Source organism: Cherax quadricarinatus, chromosome 87 (assembly GCF_038502225.1).
Source record: "Cherax quadricarinatus isolate ZL_2023a chromosome 87, ASM3850222v1, whole genome shotgun sequence".
Taxonomy (NCBI): Eukaryota; Metazoa; Arthropoda; class Malacostraca; order Decapoda; family Parastacidae; genus Cherax; species Cherax quadricarinatus.
In genome coordinates, this window is record NC_091378.1 from 4,963,575 (window position 1) to 4,990,025 (window position 26,451).

The window sequence follows — 26,451 nt, forward strand, 5'->3', positions numbered from 1 at the left end:
TTTCTTCTGACCTGTGTGTCCTGCTGGTAGTTTCTTCTGACCTGTGTGTCCTGCTGGTAGTGTCTTCTGACCTGTGTGTCCTGCTGGTAGTGTCTTTTGACCTGTGTGTCCTGCTGGTAGTGTCTTCTGACCTGTGTGTCCTGCTGGTAGTTTCTTCTGACCTGTGTGTCCTGATGGTAGTGTCTTCTGACCTGTGTGTCCTGCTGGTAGTGTCTTCTGACCTGTGTGTCCTGCTGGTAGTTTCTTCTGACCTGTGTGTCCTGCTGGTAGTGTCTTCTGACCTGTGTGTCCTGCTGGTAGTGTCTTCTGACCTGTGTGTCCTGCTGGTAATGTCTTCTGACCTGTGTGTCCTGCTGGTAGTGTCTTCTGACCTGTGTGTCCTGCTGGTAGTGTCTTCTGACCTGTGTGTCCTGCTGGTAGTGTCTTCTGACCTGTGTGTCCTGCTGGTAGTGTCTTCTGACCTGTGTGTCCTGCTGGTAGTGTCTTCTGACCTGTGTGTCCTGCTGGTAGTTTAACTTTCATCTGTTTACTTTTGGCTCTTCGTCTGTCACATTTGTGACAGTTTGTATCTGTCCTCTATATGGAAACCTCCGAGTACTTCATACGTCGTTATCCTGTCTCCTCTGATGCTTCTCATTTCCAACTTTGTTAAATCGAGTTCTTTGAGCCAGCCTTCTTAGCGGAACCCTCTCAGGTTTGTGTGTGTGTGTACTCATCTAGTTGAGGTTGCAGGGGTCGAGTCCAGTCTCCTGGCCCCGCCTCTTCACTGGTCACTCTCCCTGAGCCGTGAGCTTTATCATACCTCTGCTTAAAGCTATGTATGGATCCTGCCTCCACTACATCGCTTCCCAAACTATTCCACTTACTGACTACTCTGTGGCTGAAGAAATACTTCCTAACATCCCTGTGATTCATCTGTGTCTTCAACTTCCAACTGTGTCCCCTTGTTACTGTGTCCAATCTCTGGAACATCCTGTCTTTGTCCACCTTGTCAATTCCTCTCAGTATTTTGTATGTCGTTATCATGTCCCCCCTATCTCTCCTGTCCTCCAGTGTCGTCAGGTTGATTTCCCTTAACCTCTCCTCGTAGGACATACCTCTTAGCTCTGGGACTAGTCTTGTTGCAAACCTTTGCACTTTCTCTAGTTTCTTTACGTGCTTACGTGTGTGTGCGCATGCGTGCACGCACACACGCGTGTATGTACACAGGAAAGCTTCAACAATATGACTACAAAGATAGCATTCAAATTTTCCACACGTCCGCCAGAAACATCCCACCGGGCGAGGCCCTTTGAAGAGTAGTCGGAGTATCTCTCTCTCTCTCTCTCTCTCTCTCACATGTTTCACTCTCTCTAGTATCACACTTTTCTCCTCAGCGTTGGACACTTTGATTGATCGTCCATCTTTCGCTGTTTCTCCAGAGCCTCCTGTGTACACACTACCAGTGGAAAAAATCACACACACACAGGTTTAACACTCCAGTCCTACACTGTGAGTCCTTCTGCTTCTCCTCTACCCACACATCCTCCAGTCATTCATCTTCCACTACACTAAACCCTCCATATACATCCACTATAGTACACCACATCCCCTATATACATCCACTACACAACACACCCCTACATACATCCACTCCACCACACCCTACATACATCCACTCCACCACACCCTACATACATCCACTCCACCACACCCTACATACATCCACTCCACCACACCCTACATACATCCACTCCACCACACCCTACATACATCCACTCCACCACACCCTACATACATCCACTCCACCACACCCTACATACATCCACTCCACCAGACCCTACATACATCCACTCCACCACACCCTACATACATCCACTCCACCACACCCTACATACATCCACTCCACCACACCCTACATACATCCACTCCACCACACCCTACATACATCCACTCCACCACACCCTACATACATCCACTCCACCACACCCTACATACATCCACTCCACCACACCCTACATACATCCACTCCACCACACACCCCCTACATACATCCGCTACACTAAACCCCCAACATCCACTACGCCACTGCCCTGAGGACCAACACTGCGAATTGGCCAGAAGCGAGAGATTTTACATGCATACATTTCTGGCCAGCGTGTCCAATATATTCATGAGGCCGAGAATGAGAATAGTGAAGCACGGAATCGATTAATCTTGTCGTATCATTAAACCTGTGACAGTTCAGAGGGGCGCGAGCCAGGGCCAAATTTTACTATTATCAAAACTCTGAGTTGAATGGGCTTTTGACACTGTGTGTATGTGTGTGTGTGTGTGTCAGATCAACCAGGCTGTGACGGATAGGTGGGCCAGCAAATCAAACCAACAGCATTAGTTGGGTTGAACACTCACTCATGTCAGCCTGGCTTGAGCCAGGGCTGGAAATCTGGCTTCAGCGAGGACTGGAAGCCTGGCTTCAGCCAGGACTGGAAGCCTGGCTTCAGCCAGGACTGGAAGCCTGGCTTCAGCGAGGACTGGAAGCCTGGCTTCAGCGAGGACTGGAAACCTGGCTTCAGCGAGGACTGGAAGCCTGGCTTCAGCGAGGACTGGAAGCCTGGCTTCAGCGAGGACTGGAAGCCTGGCTTCAGCTAGGTTTCCAGTGTAGACCAACCTTGGACCTGGTCACAAGTATGGGTGGGAGACACCAAGCCTTGACCAGAACATTTGCTGTATAGCCCTTGTGGTTTAGCGCTTCTTTCTGATTATAATAATTTGACCAGAACAAAGAACAATACAAATATTTAAACTCGGACAAAGCTTTATCCCCACGTTTTGCTCAAATGTGAGCGAAACGTGTTTAACATATTTTTCCAGTTCTGTGTCTTTTAGGGCCCTAACCTCCCCTCCCCCTTATCCTCCCTTCCTCTTCCTTCATTATAATCTCTCCCTTCCATTAGTTTTTCTCTACTCCCCACCATACTCTCTCCCTTTTTTCCCCTCTCTATCAATTTTACAAGTGTACAACCATCTTTTTCCATACCACTTTCTCTTCCCCCTCTCCCCATTCCCTTCCCTTGTCTTTTTCCATGTTACTTTCTCTTAATTTCCCATTTCCACTCTCTTGTCCTACCACTATCTCTTTCCTCTCACTTCTCTTAATCTTCACCCATCGTGAAGCTCTCACACGATGTTTCACCCCTTGGCAGCCACCGGCACTTACTTCACCAAGGGAAGCGACGGTGCGGGAGTAAGTGGCACTGGCGGCACCCGGGCAGTGCCACTTATCCCTCTATGCTAAGCGTGGCGGCCTGGTTCATTACTATAAAAGCAACGGTAATGAGTAACTGCGTAAATTATAACACCAAATTCGCTGGAGACGCAGAAATGTAGTTATTACCACCCGAGGATGGTGGTAGTGATGACTGGTGTGTGGTAGTGGTGGTAGTGATGACTGGTGTGTGGTAGTGGTGGTAGTGATGACTGGTGTGTGGTAGTGGTGGTGGTAGTGATGACTGGTGTGTGGTAGTGGTGGTAGTGATGACTGGTGTGTGGTAGTGGTGGTGGTAGTGATGACTGGTGTGTGGTAGTGGTGGTGGTAGTGATGACTGGTGTGTGGTAGTGGTGGTGGTAGTGATGACTGGTGTGTGGTAGTGGTGGTGGTAGTGATGACTGGTGGTAGTAGTAGTATTAGTGGCGTGTGTGTATATAGTGGCGGTGATGTGGTGATGGTAGTAGTAGTAATAGTAGCGGTGGTGTGTGTATGGTCGTAGTAGTGGTAGTGATGTGGTGGTAGTAGTATTAGTGATGTTTTTAAGGTGGTAGTGATGTGGTGGTGGTGAATGTTGGAGAAATATCATGGTTCCTCCCTCATGTACCCCTACCTCTTGTGCTCCCTCTTCCTCTTACGTGCTCCCCGCTCTCTTCTTGTGCTCCCTCTTCCTCTTACGTGCTCCCCGCTCTCTTCTTGTGCTCCCTCTTCCTCTTACGTGCTCCCCGCTCTCTTCTTGTGCTCCCTCTTCCTCTTACGTGCGTGGTTTCCTCTCAGCTTCACCGAGGCTGTCAGAGGTAAGCCTCTTACAGCAGTTGTGTCAGGATTTGCCGACCGGCTGACCGCTGCAGGGAACTTGATAGTGGCTACTGAAAATGCGGAGACGCCTGTACGAGCCCCGGCAAGTCGTGCCTACGTACGCTGGCCCCGGACAATGTCAGATAAAATCATGAGTGAATGTCTGCCAGCCAGCTCTCTGACGCTGGTTATTGTCGGTCGTGTTGTCTAGTGGGTCCAGCTGCTTGTTGTTGCTGGTATAGGCTTCTGTACGAGGCTCTTGAGATGCTGGTAGGTTGGTAATGGTGGTAGCCTCTTGGACGGTGGTGGTACCTTTTGCCCTGTTGGTACAGTGTGTGGTAGGGTTGCTTACCACTGTGGTACACTGGTCGTGGTGAAGCTACAGTAGGGGTCGTATATTCTTCAGGAAAAACGACTTGTACGTATACGAACGCACATAAAATTTAGCGTATTATCATTATTAACACCGCTGAAAGACTTACTGTTCGTTAATTATCAAGTAATTAACCTTAGCTGTAACTATAAAGCGTATGTAGAGAACGTAACTCGTGCGTTAAGGAACGCTCAATGTGACGTTGAACACAGTTAATTTTGATTCCTACGTTAGACGACTGAGTGGAATTATCTAAGTTGTTATAATAAGCCGGTTTGCCATGGTAACCCGGGTTGCCAGGCGGACTGCCATGGTAACCCGGGTTGCCAGGCGGACTGCCATAGTAACCTGGGTTGCCAGGCGGACTGCCATGGTAACCCGGGTTGCCAGGCGGACTGCCATAGTAACCTGGGTTGCCAGGCGGACTGCCATAGTAACCTGGGTTGCCAGGCGGGCTGCCATGGTAACCCGGGTTGCCAGGCGGACTGCCATAGTAACCTGGGTTGCCAGGCGGACTGCCATAGTAACCTGGGTTGCCAGGCGGACTGCCATAGTAACCTGGGTTGCCAGGCGGGCTGCCATGGTAACCCGGGTTGCCAGGCGGACTGCCATAGTAACCTGGGTTGCCAGGCGGACTGCCATGGTAACCCGGGTTGCCAGGCGGACTGCCATAGTAACCTGGGTTGCCAGGCGGACTGCCATGGTAACCCGGGTTGCCAGGCGGACTGCCATGGTAACCCGGGTTGCCAGGCGGACTGCCATAGTAACCCGGGTTGCCAGGCGGACTGCCATAGTAACCTGGGTTGCCAGGCGGACTGCCATGGTAACCCGGGTTGCCAGGCGGACTGCCATAGTAACCTGGGTTGCCAGGCGGACTGCCATGGTAACCCGGGTTGCCAGGCGGACTGCCATAGTAACCTGGGTTGCCAGGCGGACTGCCATAGTAACCTGGGTTGCCAGGCGGGCTGCCATGGTAACCCGGGTTGCCAGGCGGACTGCCATAGTAACCTGGGTTGCCAGGCGGACTGCCATAGTAACCTGGGTTGCCAGGCGGACTGCCATAGTAACCTGGGTTGCCAGGCGGGCTGCCATGGTAACCCGGGTTGCCAGGCGGACTGCCATAGTAACCTGGGTTGCCAGGCGGACTGCCATGGTAACCCGGGTTGCCAGGCGGACTGCCATAGTAACCTGGGTTGCCAGGCGGACTGCCATGGTAACCCGGGTTGCCAGGCGGACTGCCATGGTAACCCGGGTTGCCAGGCGGACTGCCATAGTAACCCGGGTTGCCAGGCGGACTGCCATAGTAACCTGGGTTGCCAGGCGGACTGCCATGGTAACCCGGGTTGCCAGGCGGACTGCCATAGTAACCTGGGTTGCCAGGCGGACTGCCATGGTAACCCGGGTTGCCAGGCGGACTGCCATAGTAACCTGGGTTGCCAGGCGGACTGCCATAGTAACCTGGGTTGCCAGGCGGGCTGCCATGGTAACCCGGGTTGCCAGGCGGACTGCCATAGTAACCTGGGTTGCCAGGCGGACTGCCATAGTAACCTGGGTTGCCAGGCGGACTGCCATAGTAACCTGGGTTGCCAGGCGGACTGCCATGGTAACCCGGGTTGCCATGGTAACTTTAAATCTCCTACTCAAAAATTCTTTCATTTCGCATCGATTAGAAAAAAAATGAAAAAAAATATCTTGTTAATTATTAACTTCGTATCTGATTTTTTAGAAATAAATTTAAAATTTGACAATGACTGAGATGTTGTGATGTGTGGATGAGACGGTGGTGGTAGTTGTGGTAGTTGTGGTAGTGGTGGTAGTTATGGTAGTGGTGGTAGTTGTGGTAGTAGTGGTGATAGTGGTGGTACTTGTGTTGGTTGTGGTAGTGGTGGTAGTTGTGGTAGTGGTGGTAGTTATGGTAGTTGTGGTTGTAGTGGTGATAGTGGTGGTACTTGTGTTGGTTGTGGTAGTGGTGGTAGTTGTGGTAGTGGTGGTTGTAGTGGTAGTTGTGGTGGTACTTGTGTTGTGGTAGTGGTGGTAGTTGTGGTAGTTGTGGTACCTTATCTTTGATGAGTTCCCAGAGTTTTTCTACTCTCCGGAGCCCGGCCATGGGCCAGGCTCATCGGGTGCTTGCCTAGTCAACCAGACTGTTGCTGCTGGTGGCCCGCAGGCCCACATATCCATCACAGCCTAGTTGATCTGGTACCTAGTGACGGCGGATGTAGTTACGACGCAGCAGTGTTCATTCTGAACACAGGGACGCAGCAGTGTTCATTCTGAACACAGGGACGCAGCAGTGTTTATTCTGAACACAGGGACGCAGCAGTGCTCATTCTGAACACAGGGACGCAGCAGTGCTCATTCTGAACACAGGGACGCAGCAGTGCTCATTCTGAACACAGGGACGCAGCAGTGCTCATTCTGAACACAGGGACGCAGCAGTGCTCATTCTGAACACAGGGACGCAGCAGTGCTCATTCTGAACACAGGGACGACCTTGCAAACTTGAAATCTCTAATTACATATTAAATGTTGTAGTTCAAGGGGGAACAAAAGGCACCTGGAGGGTACTAATTACCGCCGGCCAGATTTCTAAGATTTATCTTTGTGGAACAAAGCGGTAGCTCGTCCGAAAGCGCCAGCGGTGCCTGGGGGCCAAGCCACGGCCCAAACCAGGCATACGGACATCAATGCTTAACCAGACATTTCTAACTTTTCAAGATTTTGACAGTTAGGTTAGGTTAGGTTAGGTTCGTCAGGAAACAGGACAAATGTTTCCTGACGCGGGTCTTAGTCAGATGATGACCCGCCTTTGGAGCTTTTGGTCATCTGACCGAGGCCTTCCGCTGGCTTACCGGTCCACCCCTTTAAAAATTATGGTCATTTATAACCATTGTTATATGACTTCAGTAATTTTGACAGTGTCTTACAGAAAATATTGTCAAGTTAGTTATTTCCGCCTCGCGGGGTTGATTCTGGGGGTCATCGCCCCCCAGCGGCCCATTCCTACACCTAGGTCAAAATCAGGTTGTTGGTGGTAGCAGCCGGTGTATCTGGAGGGTGTTCCGGGGGGTCATCGCGGCCCCCGTGGCCCGTCCTCAGACCTAGGTCACAGGTTGTTGATGCTAGCAGCAGGTATACCATGTTGACGGTTTTGAGGGGACTTGAGCTAGAGTTCGTCACGGCCATGCTAGCGGGAGATTCGTCTGTAAAAAAAGACCAAGCATAGCTATGCATTTAGCGCATAACTGTTGCATTTAACGCATAATTACCTATTTAGCGCATAGCTAACGCATGTCTTGAGAGTATACTGAATATATTTGAAGAGGAAGTCAGCAGTGAGCACATATTAAATATATTTCAAATGAAAATTAACACAGGGGACAATCACCCGTAGTTGATTCCGGGGGTCACAGCTCCCCGTGACCCTCTCCCACGGGGAGGCTCTTATTATAGTGGGAGACCTCACTATAATAACAGCAGTAACTGTGAATGCTCGTCACATTGACGTCACATGGACCCCTCGTCAAGGTGACGTCCTCTGCGACACTTCACACCCAACATTTACACATGAAAGGCAGCGCTGCTCACACGGTGTCGAGTTCAGGCAGCACGTGTGAGAGTTACCCCTTTTATGCCCCACAAAAAACGGTTATGAAAGAAAATGGGATTTGTGCGGCGGTAGAATGTCAATAAAAGCAAGTAACGTGTTGTATAGCGGCCACCGGACACGGGAAACCGGATTACAGATAGAGGACTATTGAACACGGGTTATCCGAACAAACTCATCATAGTCTACCTACTTACTCTCGACTCCTAAATGTGAGGACAAATCATCGGGGCAACGTTTCGCTCTGTGATCTTCATCAGGTCACAGAGGGAAACCAAGTCGAATTAAATGTTTCTTCAAGAACGTGTGTTTTCTTCTAGTGTTTTCAATACACTATTGAGACGCTAACTTCTAACTTGACAGAATTTTAGGTAAATTCACAATGTAATATTGTCTTTCTAAGACCTGTGTCCCCACCATTGTACAAATTTATATAACTTGTTATATCTTCATAATTATTACGTAGTTTTTCCAGGAAAACGTAACTAGGTTGCTATAATAACTTACTGGAGTCAGAGTGCAAAATAAACCCAGTGAAAAGCAGGGGTGCCGTGGGCACAGTAAGAGAACACGGCATCAACATCCGTGGTGCCAGACTATTCAGCATCTTGTCAGAAGATATCAGAAACACTGATGGGATAATTGTACAAGTCTTCCAGCAGAAACTGTACAAGTATTTAGAAGTGCCTGATCAGCCTGGCTGTGATGGATATGTGGGCCGTCGCGCCGCCAGCAGTAACAGGCTGGTTGGCCAGACAAGCCTGGCCCCAGGGTTGAGTTGTGAGAATAGGAAAACTCTCGAAACCCATCAAAGGTATAACTTCCTCAGGTCTTTTTCCAGAATGCGATCCACAACAGTTCACTAACTCCCAGGTACCTATTTTCTGCTCGGTGAAGAGGTACAGATGATGTTAGAAGTGCCCATAATATTTCTTCCCGTCCTGGAACGAATCCGGGTTCTTTTGGTTGTGAGCTGTATGCTCTTCTGTAGAGGTCCAAGGTACCTATTATGATTTTAAGGATAATCTCGTAAACCAGCTTCAGATGAAATTTTAATTAAGTATGAGGCGTTTCTGGAATATAAAATGTTTAAAGTGGTGGGATGTGCTGCAGGTGTACGGTTGTTACAGCTACAAAATATATATAATAGTGTGTAGTAGTAGAGAAATCCCTGACCATTACTAATCATGTGGTGGGAGGAAGCAGAGGTCACAGTAATGAGCTGGATGGTGGTAACCCTATAGTTCCCCCTCGGGCCTTACCAGCCCTGAATAAAAGGCGCCTCGTCCTGTATAGTGAAAAGAAGAAAGAGAAACTGAAACATAATATCAGTGTTATCAAGGCTTCGGCCCGATAATTGATGTCAGATAAGGAAAAGATGTCAGTAAGAAGATCTTCTCCCTACGGACATTCTCGGAGGCTTCTCTGTACGTCTTCAGAGAGATAATAATGTATATAGTTTTGTGCCCTAGGAAAAGGTCGCTTGGGTAAGAAAATATAACTATGAGGACGGTTTTTTTATGGAAAAAGCTTAGGTGGAGGACCTTTTTTTTAAATCATGGTTCCTGTTTTTTTTTTTTTGGGGGGGGGGTAATACGTTTTGAAGAGGCAGTGACGGGTGATGTATACCGAGATATTAAAGTTTGTGTTAGAGCAGCGAAGAAAGCAGTCGTGGAGAAGCTCATTTGTCTCTTAGCAGTACGAGGTACATATAAAAGTTTACACAGCAGTAGCACCACCACCACCTACAGCAGTAGCACCACCACCACCTACAACAGTAGCACCACCACCACCTACAGCAGTAGCTACATTACCGTCGCTGCCAGCCACAACACAGGAACAGCCACACTATAAACACCAGTGTCAACAACACCATCACCCCCATTCCTACAAGCAGCAGCAGTAATAGCACACCAGCAGCAGCAGTAGCGCCACCAGCAGAGCAGTCGGCGTAGACTAGGAGCAATTTAGTGGTGGTGGTGAGCTGCGCGGACCACATATATCACGTAGTGTTATCATGGGTGCCAGCAACCTCCTCATCCCCTCCAACTATCCTCCTCCTCCTCTTCTCTCTCTTATTTATATTCCACTCTCTCTTCTCTGTTTTATATTTCTACTAATACTGTTCTTGTTGCGGTCTTCGTGGTTTCATAAGCAGGGACGCATGTGGTGAAATACCTTTTAAGATTATCCGCACCAGAATCTTTGGGTACCTGCCTGACGCAGGCTAGAAACTGCTCTAGTACCTGCCTGATGCAGCCAGTCTTGTCGCAGTCTAGGGGGAGGAAGAACTCTGGTAATTGACGCACTATCTGTATATCATCGCATGACGTGTGGCATGTCTCTCACCTGTCCTCATAATCACAAATTACCTTGTTGAAAATTAGCATTACAATCTGACGTGCCTCACAATTCAAAGGCATGTTTATGAGATCCCTCAGTTGAAGCCTATGAAAGGGTCGAACTACGTGGGTTCACAGGTATTAACAGTAACACTTGAAACTCAGCACTCCGGGTTATTTGTGTATTACATGTCATAAGGATGTGGAAATCAACACGTGAGGTGACAGGGTTTAAGCTTACAGCTTCTTACAATCGGTATAAACTTGTCTTTGCTTTCCTGTGTGTTCTTGAGACCTGCTATATTTCTTTTTCCAGTTTAGAGTGCCAGATCAACCAGGCTGTGATGGATATGTGGGGCAGCGAGCCTCCAGCAGCAACAGCCTGGTTGACCAGGCAAGCACCAGACGAGCCTGGCCCATGGCCGGGCTCAGAGAGTAGATATACTCTCGAAAATCTTCAAAGGTAAGGTAGGCCTGGTGTGGGAGCAGGCCCTAGAGTTGATGTTCCCTGGAACCATTGAACGAAACATGAAGTCTTGATTCACGAAATCGTAATGACACGATTGCAAACAAACCATACCACGGGCGGGATTGAACCCGCGGTCAGAGTTTTGAGACTCTCTGACCGCGGGTTCAATCCCGCCCGTGGTATGGTTAAGAAGTCTTGATGCTTGTGTTAGGGTGAAGTCTGTGGAGTTGTGGAGCCCTGGTTCACGTTAGATCTCCCGGACACACTCTTGATCACACATATCTTAACCTTCACAATGAGTCGTGTAATCTCTGTAACTAACCAAGTTTATTTTAAATACGTCTTACATGATAAATGCAGGAGGAGGAGGTGGTTTGTCACTTTTTTCTAGGTTTTCAGAGGAATATTATGAATAGACAAGTAGCTGGTGACGCGAAGGAATTTCTTGAATAGACAAGTAGCTGTTGATGCATTAACAAAGCTGCTGATGTACACACTAAGATCCGGCTTTGTAGATTTTTATTTACTAGGTATAAGAAAGCTAAGGAAGCGGTGTGTTTGTTGAGAAAGTATGAATGAGTGTCGCCTTTTATTAGTAGTATATTTATGGGGAAGTTGCAAACCTGAAGGAGTCATACGTGCCTGGTGAATGAAAGGTAATCAGAGGTTTGATCCGAGGAAAGGGAGGGTGAGATAGACTAGCTGAAAGCGTTACGTTGGGCACTTGTTGGCTGGGGTCGAGGTCTGAGAAGTATATCCCCCTGGAGGGTAATATTTCAGCCCAGGACTAATAAAGGAATCAATGTGCAGCGAGCAGAGGTAATAACAGTTTATCCGGGGGATATTCCCCCCTTCCCTGTACCCCCATATCCCCTGGATCACCCACACTTACCCTGCATCTAAATTGCTGCCACTAATACTCTCACCCTGTCGTCTTAAAATGCTACCTCTACTCCCCAGATATTTTTTTTCTGGATGTTCCACCACCCTGTTTCGTACCCTGCTGTCTATACACCCTTCTGGTGCTCCAACACCCTATCTCGTACCCTGCTGTCTATACACCCTTCTGGTGCTCCAACACCCTATCTCGTACCCTGCTGTCTATACACCCTTCTGGTGCTCCAACACCCTATCTCGTACCCTGCTGTCTATACACCCTTCTGGTGCTCCAACACCCTATCTCGTACCCTGCTGTCTATACACCCTTCTGGTGCTCCAACACCCTATCTCGTACCCTGCTATCTATACACCCTTCTGGTGCTCCAACACCCTATCTCGTACCCTGCTGTCTAAACATCCTCTACCTTCATCCTTTGGCTTGGCAGACAGGAACTGTTTTAAATAAAAGTGTATTTCATTGTTGCTTTTATAAAGTGCCAATTTTTTAAATACTTTTATCGAAATACTGTCTTGAAATACTTTCATAATAATAGACTTTTGATATCGGTAGGGCTTAGTTACGTCAAGCTATACAAACATGTACTTAACTGTAAATAAACTGAAACAGCCACGATTCGGTAAGGAAATGGCCGAAAAAATGTAATATTGAAATTTTAGAGTTTATCATTCTTGGTGTGAGAATAATCAGCAGTTTTACATTGAGTACAATCATCCTGTGAGAGTTCGCTTTTCATGCGCTGTACCTTTCATCTCAGGTCTTAAATTACCTTCAAACGTAGGTTTTGTTTCAGTAAACTTTACGATCACTGGGGCTCTGTGTTGTGATATTGTTCACCCATTCCCCAAAGAATGGGAGAATAACTTCAGTTCCTTGGATTAAGAGCCTTTGACAAACATTGCTGGTGTGTGTGTGTTACTGGTCAGGTGGATGGATGACTATAGGTGTTATGTTTGGATGGTACTCGGTCTATAGAGGGGGCACAACGCCCCCTCTGTAGACCGAGTAGCTATACACCAGACCATCCAAACACGTAGCACTTAGGATCATCCATCTACCTGACGAGGATCACACACACACACACATTCTCTGTCAGCTACTTCCTCCTTCCTTTATTTTCCTCTCTTAACCCTTGTACACCTATTTATTCTTTACCATCTTCCCCTCTCTTATTCCCTCAGCTTTCACTACCCTATTCTCCCTATTTTTCCTTGTATCCTGCACCGGCTCTTGGTCTCTCTTATCTCCCCAATCGTACTCCCCTTCTACCTCCCACTCCCTTCTTTTCCATTCCGTTCTCTCTCGTTCCCTCCATTCTACTCTCCCTTTCTTATGCTTCCCTTCTCTTTTAACTTTATTTTTCGTCAGTCTCTTCTTCCCCCCCTTCCCCCCTCTCTCATTCCCCTCTTTCTCCCCAAGTTGTTAGCTACGACTGAGATTTTCTTTCCTCTAGGGAACGCCGCTGTCGATAATTCCAGTCATTCCCAGATGGAACACCCTGATTCCTGGGAACACTCTTCGCCGCCCTCGTCAACCTCGCCCAATTCCTGATTCCTGGCTTCCCTTCGAGATGGAATGGGGTGATTTGTGCCACCAGAGTCAAGGGTCTGCTGCAACATTTGTCACTCATGTTTTTTTCCCATGTTTTACCCATCGAGGAAATACAATTTCGGTATCGTCCAAGTGCTTGGTCAACCAGGCTGTGATGGTAAGATACATGTGGAACATTTTGGTATCTGTAGTCGAAACGTTGTGCCTGCCCAGTAGGCTTTATCAGTGGAAGAGAGAGGCGATTATTCTGAAGACAGAAATATTGTAATCGTTTCAGATTTCAACTCGTGAAATTTGCTTAGTACGCTAAACCTCCTGACAGTAAAGATGCTTTGGGTGTTCCATATGTCTCTGTCTCTATCTACATGTTTGTGTTGTATGCTAGTAACATGACAAGCTGTGATGAGGGATTAGACACACTGCAACACCTGGATATTTTGATTGGAAAATGTTTCGCCAACCAGTAGCTGTATCAGTTCAGTAAAGAAATAATTTGGTGGTGTTGAAAGTGGAGACAGTGGAAGGTAAGGTAATCAGTCCCTCAGCCTTGTAGTACACACAGAAAACATCTCGAAGATGAGGTAATTCTGCAAGGTGAGGGGCTGATTACATCACCTTCTGTCTCCAACACTTTTAGATCATCTCTGTATTGAACTGATAAAGTCCCTCAACTAACTTTTAGTTGTAAAACACAAGGTCAAATTACCGTGGCTGTATCAATTCATAAAAAAAAAAAACACATGGGAACTTTGTGACGAGGTTTTGGAAAACTTGTGACGAGGTTTTAGGAACCTTGTGACAACGTTTTAGGAACCTTGTGACAACGTTTTAGGAACCTTGTGACGACCCCGTTTTCGGTTCATCCTCAACCATTGTCAAGTTAGGAATAGAATTCTGACGTTGACTCTATCTCTCTTTTCATCCACGGTTCCTCACACTGTGTAGTTCCTTGGCTAGCGTCACTGAGAGGAAGAAGCGGCAGCAAGGATGGCACCAGGATTGGTCGGCTTTGGACTCCCGCCTTTCAGATATCCTTGGATTTATTCCTCCTTATCCTCGGATTCCAGATTCTGTGAGAATGAAAATACAGGATTGATACGTGAATTTTCGAGGCGAGATGTTTGTCTGACAACCCTATATTAGGGTGAATCAAAGCAACACTCAGAGTAAGCGGTTTAAAATAGTTTCGCCCACTGTAGATGTTTTAAGTATTTATAGCCTCTGTGTGGGCGAAATTTAATGTCTTATCGTGTGTGTCTGATTCTTATTTTTGTGTTGTATTGCTTTGTGTTTTATGGGAATAACGTAGAGGAGTAAGACACACGAGATATTTCGGATTGATCTGTTGCTCTCTCTCTCTCTCCATCTTATAGTTGCAAGAATCAGTGTTTTGTAGTTCCTTAATTTGTTTACCTTTGGTGCAGTATTTCCAGTCTTCGTTAATAGCTGCTTCTTGTAACACTACCTACTTTCCCTGCTAACGAACCTTTCGTTATTTAACGTAACGTAACGACGCTTATGTAATCTCCGTTACCAATATTTAACTCCACCACTCCATTCCCCCCACCTTCATGCCCATCCACCCCAATATCCCCACCTCATCCTCCTTCCTCCCTGCTCTCCCCATCTCCACCCTCCCCGTCCTCATCTTCCCCATCGCTGCAACTCCAGTAGGGATCTCAACTGAGGTGGAAAATTAAGTCCAAGGCGGCGTGCGTGTGTTTAGGGACAGTTGGAGGAACCAGGATATCGAAACTCGTTCGGAAGCTGCTCTCTAGGACCTGGAGGCTGAAGTGCATCCAGAAGCTGCTCTCTGGAGCCTGGAATGCAGCTGGAGGCTGAGATGTATCCAGAAGCTGCTCTCTGGAGGCTAGAAAACGACTGGAAGCAGGAGGCTGAGATGCGTCCAGCAGCTGTTCTGTGGAAGACGGCCAAGACCCGTCCAGACCCCTAACCTCAGAAACTTAGAAGCTAGCTGCAGACCAAGACCTGTTCAAACCCTGGCCTCAGTAACCTGGAAGGCGGCTGGATCTCGATCGTGTGCGATGGAACGGAAAATGTCGCCTCCTCGAGTGTGTCTATGGGAAGATTAAGTTTGGGAGATGTTGTGGGTTGGATTTTGTTTCCAGGAGAAGGTTGGTGGTCTGGGGCCGTTCAGTGTCGATACATTTATGTGGTCTGGGGGTGTTTAGTGAATGGATATTCATATGCTGTCTGTTGGTCTGGAACAAGCAATTTATTGTTGGGATGTTGAAGTGTTGTGTGTTGTGTATTTTTAAAGACGTCTGTGATAGACTGGAATGAGGGGAAACTCCGTAACAAGTTGTAACTCAAATATTATGATATACTTAAGTTATTTTTTTAATATTAAATTTTAAATACATTCATTTTATAATACCTCTCAGTGTCAGTGTGTATTTTAGGCTAGTTATCGTCATCATGTGTTAAACGGGGTAACTTGTCACGAACTTGTAAAGTAGCTGGTCTCTAGAGGGGGGGGTGTTGTCTCTAGTGGGCTGGAAAACGAAATTCCAGGACGGTGGTGGCAGTGATATCACCATCCCGCTACCACAACCACCATACATAATCACCATTATTAAATCGTCACCATCAGCCAGCACTCCCACGAGTGGAGGAGTTGTGGCAGTTTCCTCATAATGGAGTTTATCACCTCGCCACCATCCTTGAATATATATCTACTCTCTTTTACCAAGTTAGACATTTAAAAAATGGGATGTTTGGGACAATCCTTACGAGACTACCGCTTCCATTACTGGTCAGATATAACACAGCCCTTCTATCACAAGACCCCACACCAACTTCTACCCTCCACTCCCTCACACTTTCCTGGCTCTTTCAATTTCACATATTGTGTTGTTTTACTGTTATATCAATGTTATTGTCCTTAATGTCAGGTACCCGGATGAGTCACGGCAGAGATCAAATTTGTTTTATACAAAGATTTAAACAGGGTTACATTAAGCTATTAAATTCTGAGACCTGTACTGTTTGTGTGGTTTATTTTTATGGTATTTCAAAGGCACTTACAGTAGGAAGAACCTTTATTTTGCGACGTTTCACCTACAGTGGGGCTTAATAAGCCACATTATGGGTGAAACGTCGTAAAATGAATTTTTCCAGGCGCTTGTTTTTCAATTACGACTGCTCTGATAATTATTTATCTTTTTTTAATGCTCAGTGAGTGGAAGTTGAGGCAGGTGTCAACGAGAGGTCCAGGAGCTGCAGCTATACCCCGCTCTACAGTGTATTAGCATTAAGTTGTCTGATGACTATTCCCACAGGTTTATCAATGCACGACGACGGATAGTACAGCCTCTCATAGACCAATCCAACCGTGCGGGAGCCAGTGGTAAGTCGTTCCTTAACCCAGCTCACGCCCACCCACGCCCACAGCCCCAAACGCCCATGGCATAACCACCCTCTTAAAGCTATAATTTTTTTATCATGTGTGGGCTTACGGGTGCTGAGGGCGTGGGTAGCACACACCAATCACAAGCCCACAGTCCTATCAACGTTCATAATCACCCACGCGTGCACTTCGCCCTCTTGCTTCACGCTTGCCTCTCCTGCCCGGCCACACCTGCCCTAAGGGGCAGCCAAGGAGTCACTGAGGGCCATGGGGAAGGGGGGGGTCTTGACCCTCAAGTCAACAGTATCACTATGTAAACAGACTCCACAGTCTTGTTCTGATGTTCATTACTGAATGGCCCCAGCTTCTTCATGGCTTCCTTAAGGCCCTGAGCGGATGCCCCGCGGGGCACGAGCTCCCCCCCCCCACAATATCTCCCCCACTATGGGGCCGCGGTGGGGCGTGGTGTCGGTTCGCACTGCTTCATATCTTAACCTTCGTTTCTTTCTCTCTCCTCCCAAAGGTTCATCAATGCGAGACGCCGCATAGTGCAGCCAATGATTGATCAAAGTAACCGTGCTGGTAAGTCAATCACTTGAATAAACAAAGTAAATGACCTCTTAGTCGGGCAACGAAGCAGTTGAAAACAGGAGAGACGATAAAGTTTCTCCTGTTCTAAACAGGAGAGACGACAGAAAGGTTTCTTCCATTAGCTGCGTTGACTTAACATGTTGGTACCCACCTATTTGTGGTTGCAAAGGTCGAGTCTCGGCCCCTGGCGACCACTGTAGTGTGTTACTAATTGATTACTGTGGTAGGAAAGGTGGTAGTGTCAAGTGTATGGAGGGAAGCATCGTTGCCTCTCTTTCTCACCAGGCACTGCTTATACTTCTCCTGCTGACAGGTGAATGGTAGTTCAACAGCCCAAGTCTTGAAATACTGAGACTACCTTAGAACAAAGGCGTAATTTTGTGATTGGTAGATAAGAATTTCCTACCTATTAACCTGACAACCAACGTAGATGAAGATATTTGAAGTAGAATGATTAGTAGATTTGAGAGATGGTCCAGGTGGATACCAGTGATTGGACAGAGATGGATCAGGCGGATGAACCCACCGATAGATTTGGGGAGAAGTGAACAAGGTGGGTAACAGCAGTTTACCCGAAGATGATCAACGAAGGTTCTTCCCGGAGAGTTGAGTTAGGGTTCAACACTCTTCCCTGACCTAACTCTCAACTTCGCAGCACTGATCCTCCACTAACTGCTTGGCCTACTGCATGTCTGCATGACTTCTAACTAAAGACTAACATTGATTCACTTCCTGCAAAAAGCATGCCCCATAAAACTAACTTGGAATGCAAATTGTACTTTGTAACTTCACAATATAAATAGATTCTTTTATGTATATATATACGTTTCTAAACCAAGGTTTTAAGTTCCTACAAGTAATGAAAGGTATAGATCTGACTGGGAATACTCATCCTCTCTAATAAAATACAAATTAGTTTTAACGCAAAAACAAACGTTAAAGTTAGTTTAAAATAATCTTTTCCTGAATATAAACCCGATGGAGGGGCGATAAAGGAGGAATGGAGTAAGAGAAGATGGAAGCGAGATGAATAAAGAGGGAATGGGGTAAGAGAATAATAAATGGTTGTGGGGGGAGGGGCGTTCACCCGCTCTCTCTCCTGACTTTTCATTCACCATTTCTGCCGCACATCAAATTAAAACCGCTCCCTAAAGTTTTCCATTTAGGCGGCTGATGAAAAATTCACGGTTGCCTACTTTCCATAAATGTTTTTCCATTTCCCCCCTCATTAACATGTTGCGAGCTTGTTTAAAACTTTCCTCGCGGCTGGGCGCCATTGGTCGCTAGCTGACTCTTAGAGAACCTCAATGTACCTGTAAACGGTCGGGGATCCCATTCTTTCCGGCATAGTTTTTGCCGTTGGCGAGGCTGCGTATGACACGGTAATGGGATAGCGATACACATGCCTGTAATGGTATTGTGGTTCATGATACACTAGTTGTTCAGTTGATGTTGTGGTTCTAGGCACATGCCTTGTGCTGGTGTTCATGATCCATGCCTTGTGTTGCTGTAATGGTGTTCACTTGGTGTTGTGGTTCAAGACACATGCCTTGTGCTGGTGTTCATGATCCATGCCTTGTGTTGCTGTAATGGTGTTGTGGTTCACAGTGTTAATGTAATCGCTACTGAGAACGATGGTAGAGTAACAAAATAATATTAACTTACCTTTCTTATATATATTTTTAAATGCGACTGAAAAAGCGTAACCAATATTTAATAGCATTTGAAAAGGCTTTTATAGTACGTGCAATTTAATCTTTGGATGTACTTTTTAATTGTATGTGCAAGAAACTTGTCATACAGAGGTAGCTTTAAAAGATAACTGAGATAAGTTACACACCTATTTTAACTTAAGCTAGAGATAGCGGATTCATAAATCTCATTTAATGCATTTCCATAGTAGTGGTTGAAAGTAAATGTTATACAGTGCCTGGGCAAGGAAGGGAAGGGTAGTTCTGTTTCCTTGGATTAAGAGCCGTTCTTGAAGGGGTGGGGAGAGAGAATGAAGGAGGTCTGCCACAGACCCACCAATAAATGGTTCCATGGTCTCCGACTAAGCCTTTTGTTTGACCCATTTCGAGATGTATGTCACACTCTGGGTAATCAGGTACTGATGAAGTTAGGTAGGTATCTACTATTTATATGAAGAGGTGTTGAAGATTCTTAATGCCTGTGAGTCTTGAATTATCACTAGGTTGTTGGTGAGCAGAGATTGAATATTAGTGTAAGACCCGGTATGAGACACAGATCCATTGACTGCCTGTTCAGTTAGGCTGTGAGTGCCAGCATCTCGTAGGCCTACATTAAAGCCTGGCTGATGTGACATTTTCTGCAGGCATTGGTTCAGTTTCCTCTTGAAAACTTCCACTTTATTGCAGCAGCAGAAGAGCATAACGTAGGTAAACTGAGAGGAAGGAGAGCGTAAACAAATGGCTAGTTGATTCCCTTCCCATCCGCTGAATTCAATGGAGAGCAAAGATAGCACGCAATGAATAGCATTTTGGAAAGGTGGAGGTTGAACGAGCCAGAGGCACCAGGTGACTAGAAGAACGAGAGTCCCATTAGCAGGACGCAGGAGGCTCGACCTTACACACACGCAGCTTCACATTCCAGGCTGCTTTGAATCCTTCCAATTAATTCTGGAGTCCGGGAGCTCTTGATGCAGCAGGGAGGAACGGAGATCATTTACAGTAAGAGTGTGCGCAGCCAGACCTTCCTCCCTACCTACCTTCTCGACAACAAAAAGGGAGTGACAAGATTTCTTTTTATTTATGTGAAGCGCTAAACCCATGTGGGTCGTTCAGCTCAGGAAATGGCTCGATCCCACGTCCGCTAATAGCTGGATACTTTATAGTCTCGCAGGCTTCCTCCTCAGGTTGATCCAAAAGGAAATTAGAGAAGCAATGGATGACTTCTCATGGTGTCACTGGTAGTACTACTAAAGGGTGCCCTCTTATAGGTGTTCGCAGGATTGGAAAGGAGCGGGTCCCTGGTCCCTCACCGTCACGTGGACACTGGATCCACTCCAGCTCTAAGCCGTAAAAACTTAGCAGCCTATAAATTTGAAGGTTCATGTCTGGTTGTAAATGTGACATTAGTGATGGTAAGACCTGGATAAGACAGAGAATTGGTATAGATAACTTAATTAATGTGATAATCGCACACTCCACCCACTGTCCCCCTTTTCCTAATATGATGTAATCCTATCGTCTTGCCATTTCTCACATTTTTATCCATCTCTTTCCTATTCGAAGTCTTCCTTGCTCTGCTATCTTCTTTCTCACTGATTCTAAATTCCCTTCCCACCTGCTCGTGCCCTCTGACTTTTTATGCCCTGCTCCTCCACCTTCCACAATTCTCCATTCGAAGTTGCTGCACAGCTTCTTATCCATTTCACCCTCAGTCTTCCGCGTCCCTTCCCCACCAGATCCACCTCTTTTTACCTCCAGGATGGTCCAGACTACAAAGGGAACGATTACAACTCGCCGCTTTGGTGATGGTCTCGCTATAAATAATAGTGGGGGAGGGAAGGCGTTGGTAGGGGGTAAAGGGGTATTATAAGGATTGTGGGGGAGGGGAAAGGGGCCGCCGTCAACAAGATGTAAATTTAAGCTGTGATTGTTCACCTGTGTTGTCAAGACTTGTGACGGAATTCTTTTCATAATTTGTGGCCTTTTTTTTTTCCTAAGAGGTGAACATCCTAAATAGCATTATGTCGGGAGAACTAGCTGCATCAACAGTTACTGTAAGACAAGTCTGTCAGGCTAATGGTGCTAGTAACATGCAATTCATTAAAAACACAACAGCCTAGCTGATCAAGAACTGTCGGGTTACTGGTCTGGCAATTCCTTTATATATTTTCTGGAGGAAAGTGGACAAATACCTCCAAGTGCCAGATCAACCAGGCTGTGATGGATATGTGGGCCAAAGGGCCGCTAGCAGTAGCATCCTGTTTGCCCAGATAAATCTGGCCCAAGGCCGGGTTGCAGGAGTAGGAAAACTCTAGAAACATTTCAAATGTTTATAAAAGAAAAAAGGGCGTTGAGAAGTCTTGGACCCCTAACATTTACCGAGTTATCTCTGAATATTTTTATTGCAGAAGTCCTTGAAGCACTCAGTGGACTGCAAATGTGAGAAAGAAAAGAACTCAGAGAAAACCTGGTAACTAAAACACAGTATAACAGACTGAAGAAAAAGTCAATCAATTATTAAACAATCACATCTTTGTCTTAACCAAAATCAAAATCAAAAAAGTTCTAAAACATCATTTCGTTCTCTCTCCAGATCTACTTAGGGCAGGTCAATACAAAAAGTAAAAATCCTTAAAGACCAGAGTAATGTGTCTGACAGGCTAGTCTACTCATGAATACAAGAACCAGAGTTTACCTTCCATAACACACTACACTTTACATTGTATAACACTAGTGCTTGAGAATGTAAGGAACACTGCAGCACGCCTACTGGCCCATGCAGGGCAGGTTCATGTCAACCCCCTGCTTAGACCAATGGCCCACCCAGTCAGGTCATCTCCACTTAAGGAAGGAGCACAGCATCTGACCCAGTAGCACCAGGTAGTCAGGTTCAACTCACACCCACCCACATATTTATCTATTTTTAAAACTACACAACGTCTTAGCTTCTATAACGGTACTCGGGAGTTTGTTCCACTCATCCACAACTCTATTACCAAACCAGTGCTTTCCTATATCCTTCCTGAATCTCTATTTTTCCAGCTTAAAACCATTGCTGTGAGTTCTGTCTAGGCTAGATATTTTTAACATGCCATTTACATCTCTTTTATTCATTCTTGTTTTCCATTTACACATCTCAGTCATATCCCCCCTAATTCTACACCTTTCTAGAGAGTGCAGATTCAGGGCCCTCAGTCTATCCTCATAGGGAAGATTTCTAATACATGGGATCAACTTTGTCATCCTCCTCTGTACGTTTTCCAGTGCATTTATATCCATTTTGTAATACGGTGACTAGAACTGTGCAGCATAATCTAACCAAGGATATATAGTTGAACAACCTGAGGATTTCTATTATTTATGCTTCTTGATATGAAGCCAAGGATTCTGTTAGCTTTATTGTGAATGCTTATGCACTGTTGTCAAGTTACTGCTATCCAGAACTCCTAAATCCTTTTCACAGTCATTAATATTAAGATCTACATTATTTAGTTTATATGTGGCATGATTATTACCCTTTCCAACATTTAGAACTTTGCATTTGCCTATATTAAATTGCATCTGACACTTCTCTGACCATTGCATCAGTCTATTCAAATCATCCTGGAGGGCTGTAATGTCCTCATTAGAATGAATTGGACAGCCTATTTTGGCATCATCAGCAAATTTGCTTATGTCACTATTTATTCCCTCATCTATGCCATTTATGTAAACTGTGAACAACAAGGGGCCCAACACTAACCCCTGTGGAACACCGCTTGTGATGTGCCCCCATTCTGATTTCTGCCCATTTATGCAAACTCTCTGCTGCCTATTTGTCAACCATGCCTCTACCCACAAAGTCTCACAAACTTCAAAAAAATAGTCACGAAACCTTAGTCATGGTATTCCATTTTGATATTACTATTATAATGGGGGAAACACTAAACCCAGAGAGGTGATAGAGCGACCAGCATCTAACGAGTTCCACAACTGTGCATAAGCTCCACATTGCATGTCAATACCCATACAGGGATACTTGCCAGTACTTTAAACATTATGTTCCCATGTAAAATGGTTATATATATTGTAACCACGAACGAGTAGTATTTAATAACACTGCAACTAGCTGGGGGATCGAACCCATGTTGTTTTAGCCCGCCTCGTGGTGAGCGAAAATTCATGACACTAACCCACTGGACCACAGAAGGATTGTATGGTCCAGTGGGTTAGAGCGTTGTGAATTTTTGCACACCATGAGACGGGCTAAAATAACACAGGTTTGATCCCCCGGCTAGTCGCAGTGTTGTTATTGATGTATATATACGTCTGTACGTCCACAGCAGGACTCAAACTATCAGAGTAACAAGTACTTCACCACAGAGCCAGACCCCAGATAAGTATGGGTGCCTAGATGTTTCTCAATACCCCCGGGCACCAGGCTTGTTTTCAAAGTTATTTCATCAAATCCTGCCACATGCAGTGGACAACGAAAGATTTGAAATGTTTAATTAGCAAACAGGTGAAATTATTTACAAACATTGTCTCTACGTCCACAGCAGGACTTGAACCTGCAAACTCTCTGAGTACACAGTACTTTACCTCCACCTATACTTATCTGGGGTAAAGTACTCTGTACTCTCATACAGTTTCAACGTTTGAGTCCTGCTGTGGACGTAGAGACAATGTAAATAATTTCGCCTGTTTGCGAATTGTTAAGCATATATACATATAGCCTCTCTTCACTTAACAATGGAGTTCCATTCCTAATACCACGTCTGTAAACAAAGAACATATTGTAGTGGGTTTATGTCATCCATCTTTGCACCATTTTTAAATATTTATACAGTAGTGTATTGTAATAAACAGAATAGAAAAAATCAGCTCTAATGTATATTATTTATTTATCAATTTGAACATGATACACAGAAGTACAAAAAATATAATATGCGAAAGCCATTTGAATGCATAGCATTACAGGTAGGCTTAAAATTAAGTAAGCAATGAAGTGTTCAGTGGTAAAATATTATTGTAAACAGATAATAATTAAGCATAAATGAGTATTAAAAAAACAGGTCGTATGGTTGCTTGCACTGCTGTACAATCGGCATTTATTTATGGGCAGGCTTAAAATTAACTAAGCAGTGATATATTCAGTGGTCCAAAAATTATTGTAAAACGGATAACAATTTAGTACAAATGAGTATTACAAAGACAGGTGATATGGTCATTTACTGTGTAATCAGTAGAATGGAGTATTCTGTTAGGTAATGAAGTTAAATAGTAACAAAGTTTGAATGGGTCACAGGTTGACATTTGAGATACAATTATTCAGTTGTGGGTGAGTAAGAGATTTTTGAGAAGACTTGAATTTATAAACAGGTAGTGTTTCTTTTATATTCACAGGTAATGAATTGCAAAATTTAGGGCCATTTATGTGCATTGAGTTTTTGCATAGCGTGAGATGGACACGAGGAACATCAAAGAGTGATCTGTGCCTTGTGTTATGGTACACAAATAACCCGCACATAAAAGAGAGAAGCTTACGACGACGTTTCGGTCCGACTTGGACCATTGACAACGTCACACTAACCAGAGGTGGAGCAGGACGGCTATATATAGGCAGGAAGAGGTGGTGGTAGTAGTAGTACAAGAATTGTATATAATACCGACAAGTTGAAATTAAGACACCCGGGCATCCCCATCGTGTTGTGCATGTGTCTTAATTTCATCTTGTCGGTATTATATACAATTCTTGTACTACTACCACCACCTCTTCCTGCCTATATATAGCCGTCCTGCTCCACCTCTGGTTAGTGTGACTTTGTCAATGGTCCAAGTCGGACCGAAACGTCGTCGTAAGCTTCTCTCTTTTATGCGCATCGTTCCAGTCACTGTATTGTGCCTTTCTGTTATGGTCATGTGTTCTGTTAAGGAGATATTTGAGGGGAGGGTTTATGTCAGAGTTAAGTGTTCTATATATGTAGTAGGTGCAGTAATAAGTATGGATGTTTTGAATTGTGGGTAGGTTTCGAGTTTTGAATATTGGTGGGGTGTGTTGTCTGTAGTGGGAATTTGTTATTCTGACTGCAGCCTTTTGTTGGGTGATTAGTGGTCTGAGAACATTTATTGCTGTTGAGCCCCATGCACAAATTCCATAGGCGAGAGATATAGGGCCGACTGTGGAACATAGTACTGTATCTTCGATAGTATGCCTACGGTGTTTGAAATTTGAGTCTATTATCAAGGTGGATTCCTAAGAATTTTCCCTCTGAGTTTTGTGATAGGTGATCCATTTATCATTATATTTAGAGACACATCTGTAGCTCTGTTACCAAACTGAATGTATTAGGTTTTGTCAATGTTTAGAGTAAGTTTGTTGGTCCTCATCCAGGTTGATATTTTCTGTAATTCGGTATTTACAGTATTGGCTAGCATGACTGGGCTCGGGTGAGAGTAGACGTATGTAGTGTCATCTGCAAATAGTGTGGGTTTGAATAGTTGCAATGCATTTGGTAGGTCATTTATGTATATGAGAAAGAAGAGGGCCAAGGACACTTCCCTGTGGGACACCAACTGTAATTGGCTGTGCGGAAGAGTTTGCCCCATTTGTGTTCACATATTGGCTTCTGTTGCTGAGGTATGACTTTAGGTACTGCCCTCTTATACCATAGTGCGACAATTTCATGTGGAGCAAGTCGTGGTCAACTGTATTGAAAGCTTTACCTAAGTCAATGAAGATCCCCAGTGGGACTTCTTTTTTCTCTATTGCTGTATAAATATGTTCTAGCATGTGGATAATAGCATCATTGATATTTTTATTAGGCCTGAACCCAAATTGACAGGGGTTGTGGGAGATGAGGTAGGAATAGATACCCTTATGGATTAATTTTTCAAAGGTTTTAGAGAGAGGGGTGTAAGTTGGATATTGGCCTATAGTTATTTAAGTCTGTGTGGTCTCCTCCTTTATGGATCGGGGTGACCCTTGCTATTTTGAGAACTGTAGGAAAGGTAGAGGATTCAATGGATTTGTTAAAGAATGTTGAAATGATTGGTGATAGCACCTGTGACACTTTTTGTATACAGTGGGTGGTAAGGTATTTAAATCTCCTGTTTTGTTTGTTGATAAGGGAGACTTCAGTTGGGTTAGTCGGAGCTAGGAACAGTGTGTTCGGGTAGTTACCAGTGAGGTAGTCATTGAGTGGGGTATCTGAGCTTGGGATTTTATTTGCAAGGTTTTTTTCCTATAGTGGAGAAGAAATCATTGAGTCTGCTGTTTCAATAGGTGGGAATTGGGGTTCATCTGGTTTTGTTAATTTCACATTATCTTTTTTGTTCCTAGTATTTCTGATAGGGTTTTCCAGGTCTTTTTTATGTCGCCTCATAAGTTGGATAATCTGTTCTCGTAATAGAATTTTTTAGCCCTTCTTATTAGGATTGACGAGTAACGTTTTGTTTGGGCTCTGGTTATATGGCGAATTCTTTACTGTTTTTCGTATTGGTGCTTTGTATTTATGGATACTGGGTGTTAGCCA

General features: G+C 45.2%; 1 protein-coding gene across 29 annotated transcripts in view; it reads left to right on the top strand.

The window, feature by feature from the left end:
• The window catches only part of hth (Meis homeobox homothorax), a 1,177,701-nt gene that overhangs the window by 1,117,346 nt on the left and 33,904 nt on the right, over positions 1-26,451 (top strand). For 22 of the 29 annotated variants that reach the window (XM_053798553.1, XM_053798534.2, XM_053798529.2 and 19 more), the window contains one exon: positions 16,588-16,655. The exons of 1 other annotated variant lie outside the window; for it this stretch is intronic. In XM_053798553.1, the coding sequence (XP_053654528.1) occupies positions 16,588-16,655 (68 nt within the window). Of the gene's footprint in view, positions 1-16,587; positions 16,656-17,178; positions 17,238-26,451 lie in introns of all 29 variants that reach the window. 6 more of the 29 variants (XM_053798536.2, XM_053798531.2, XM_053798538.2 and 3 more) reach the window with 2 other exon arrangements.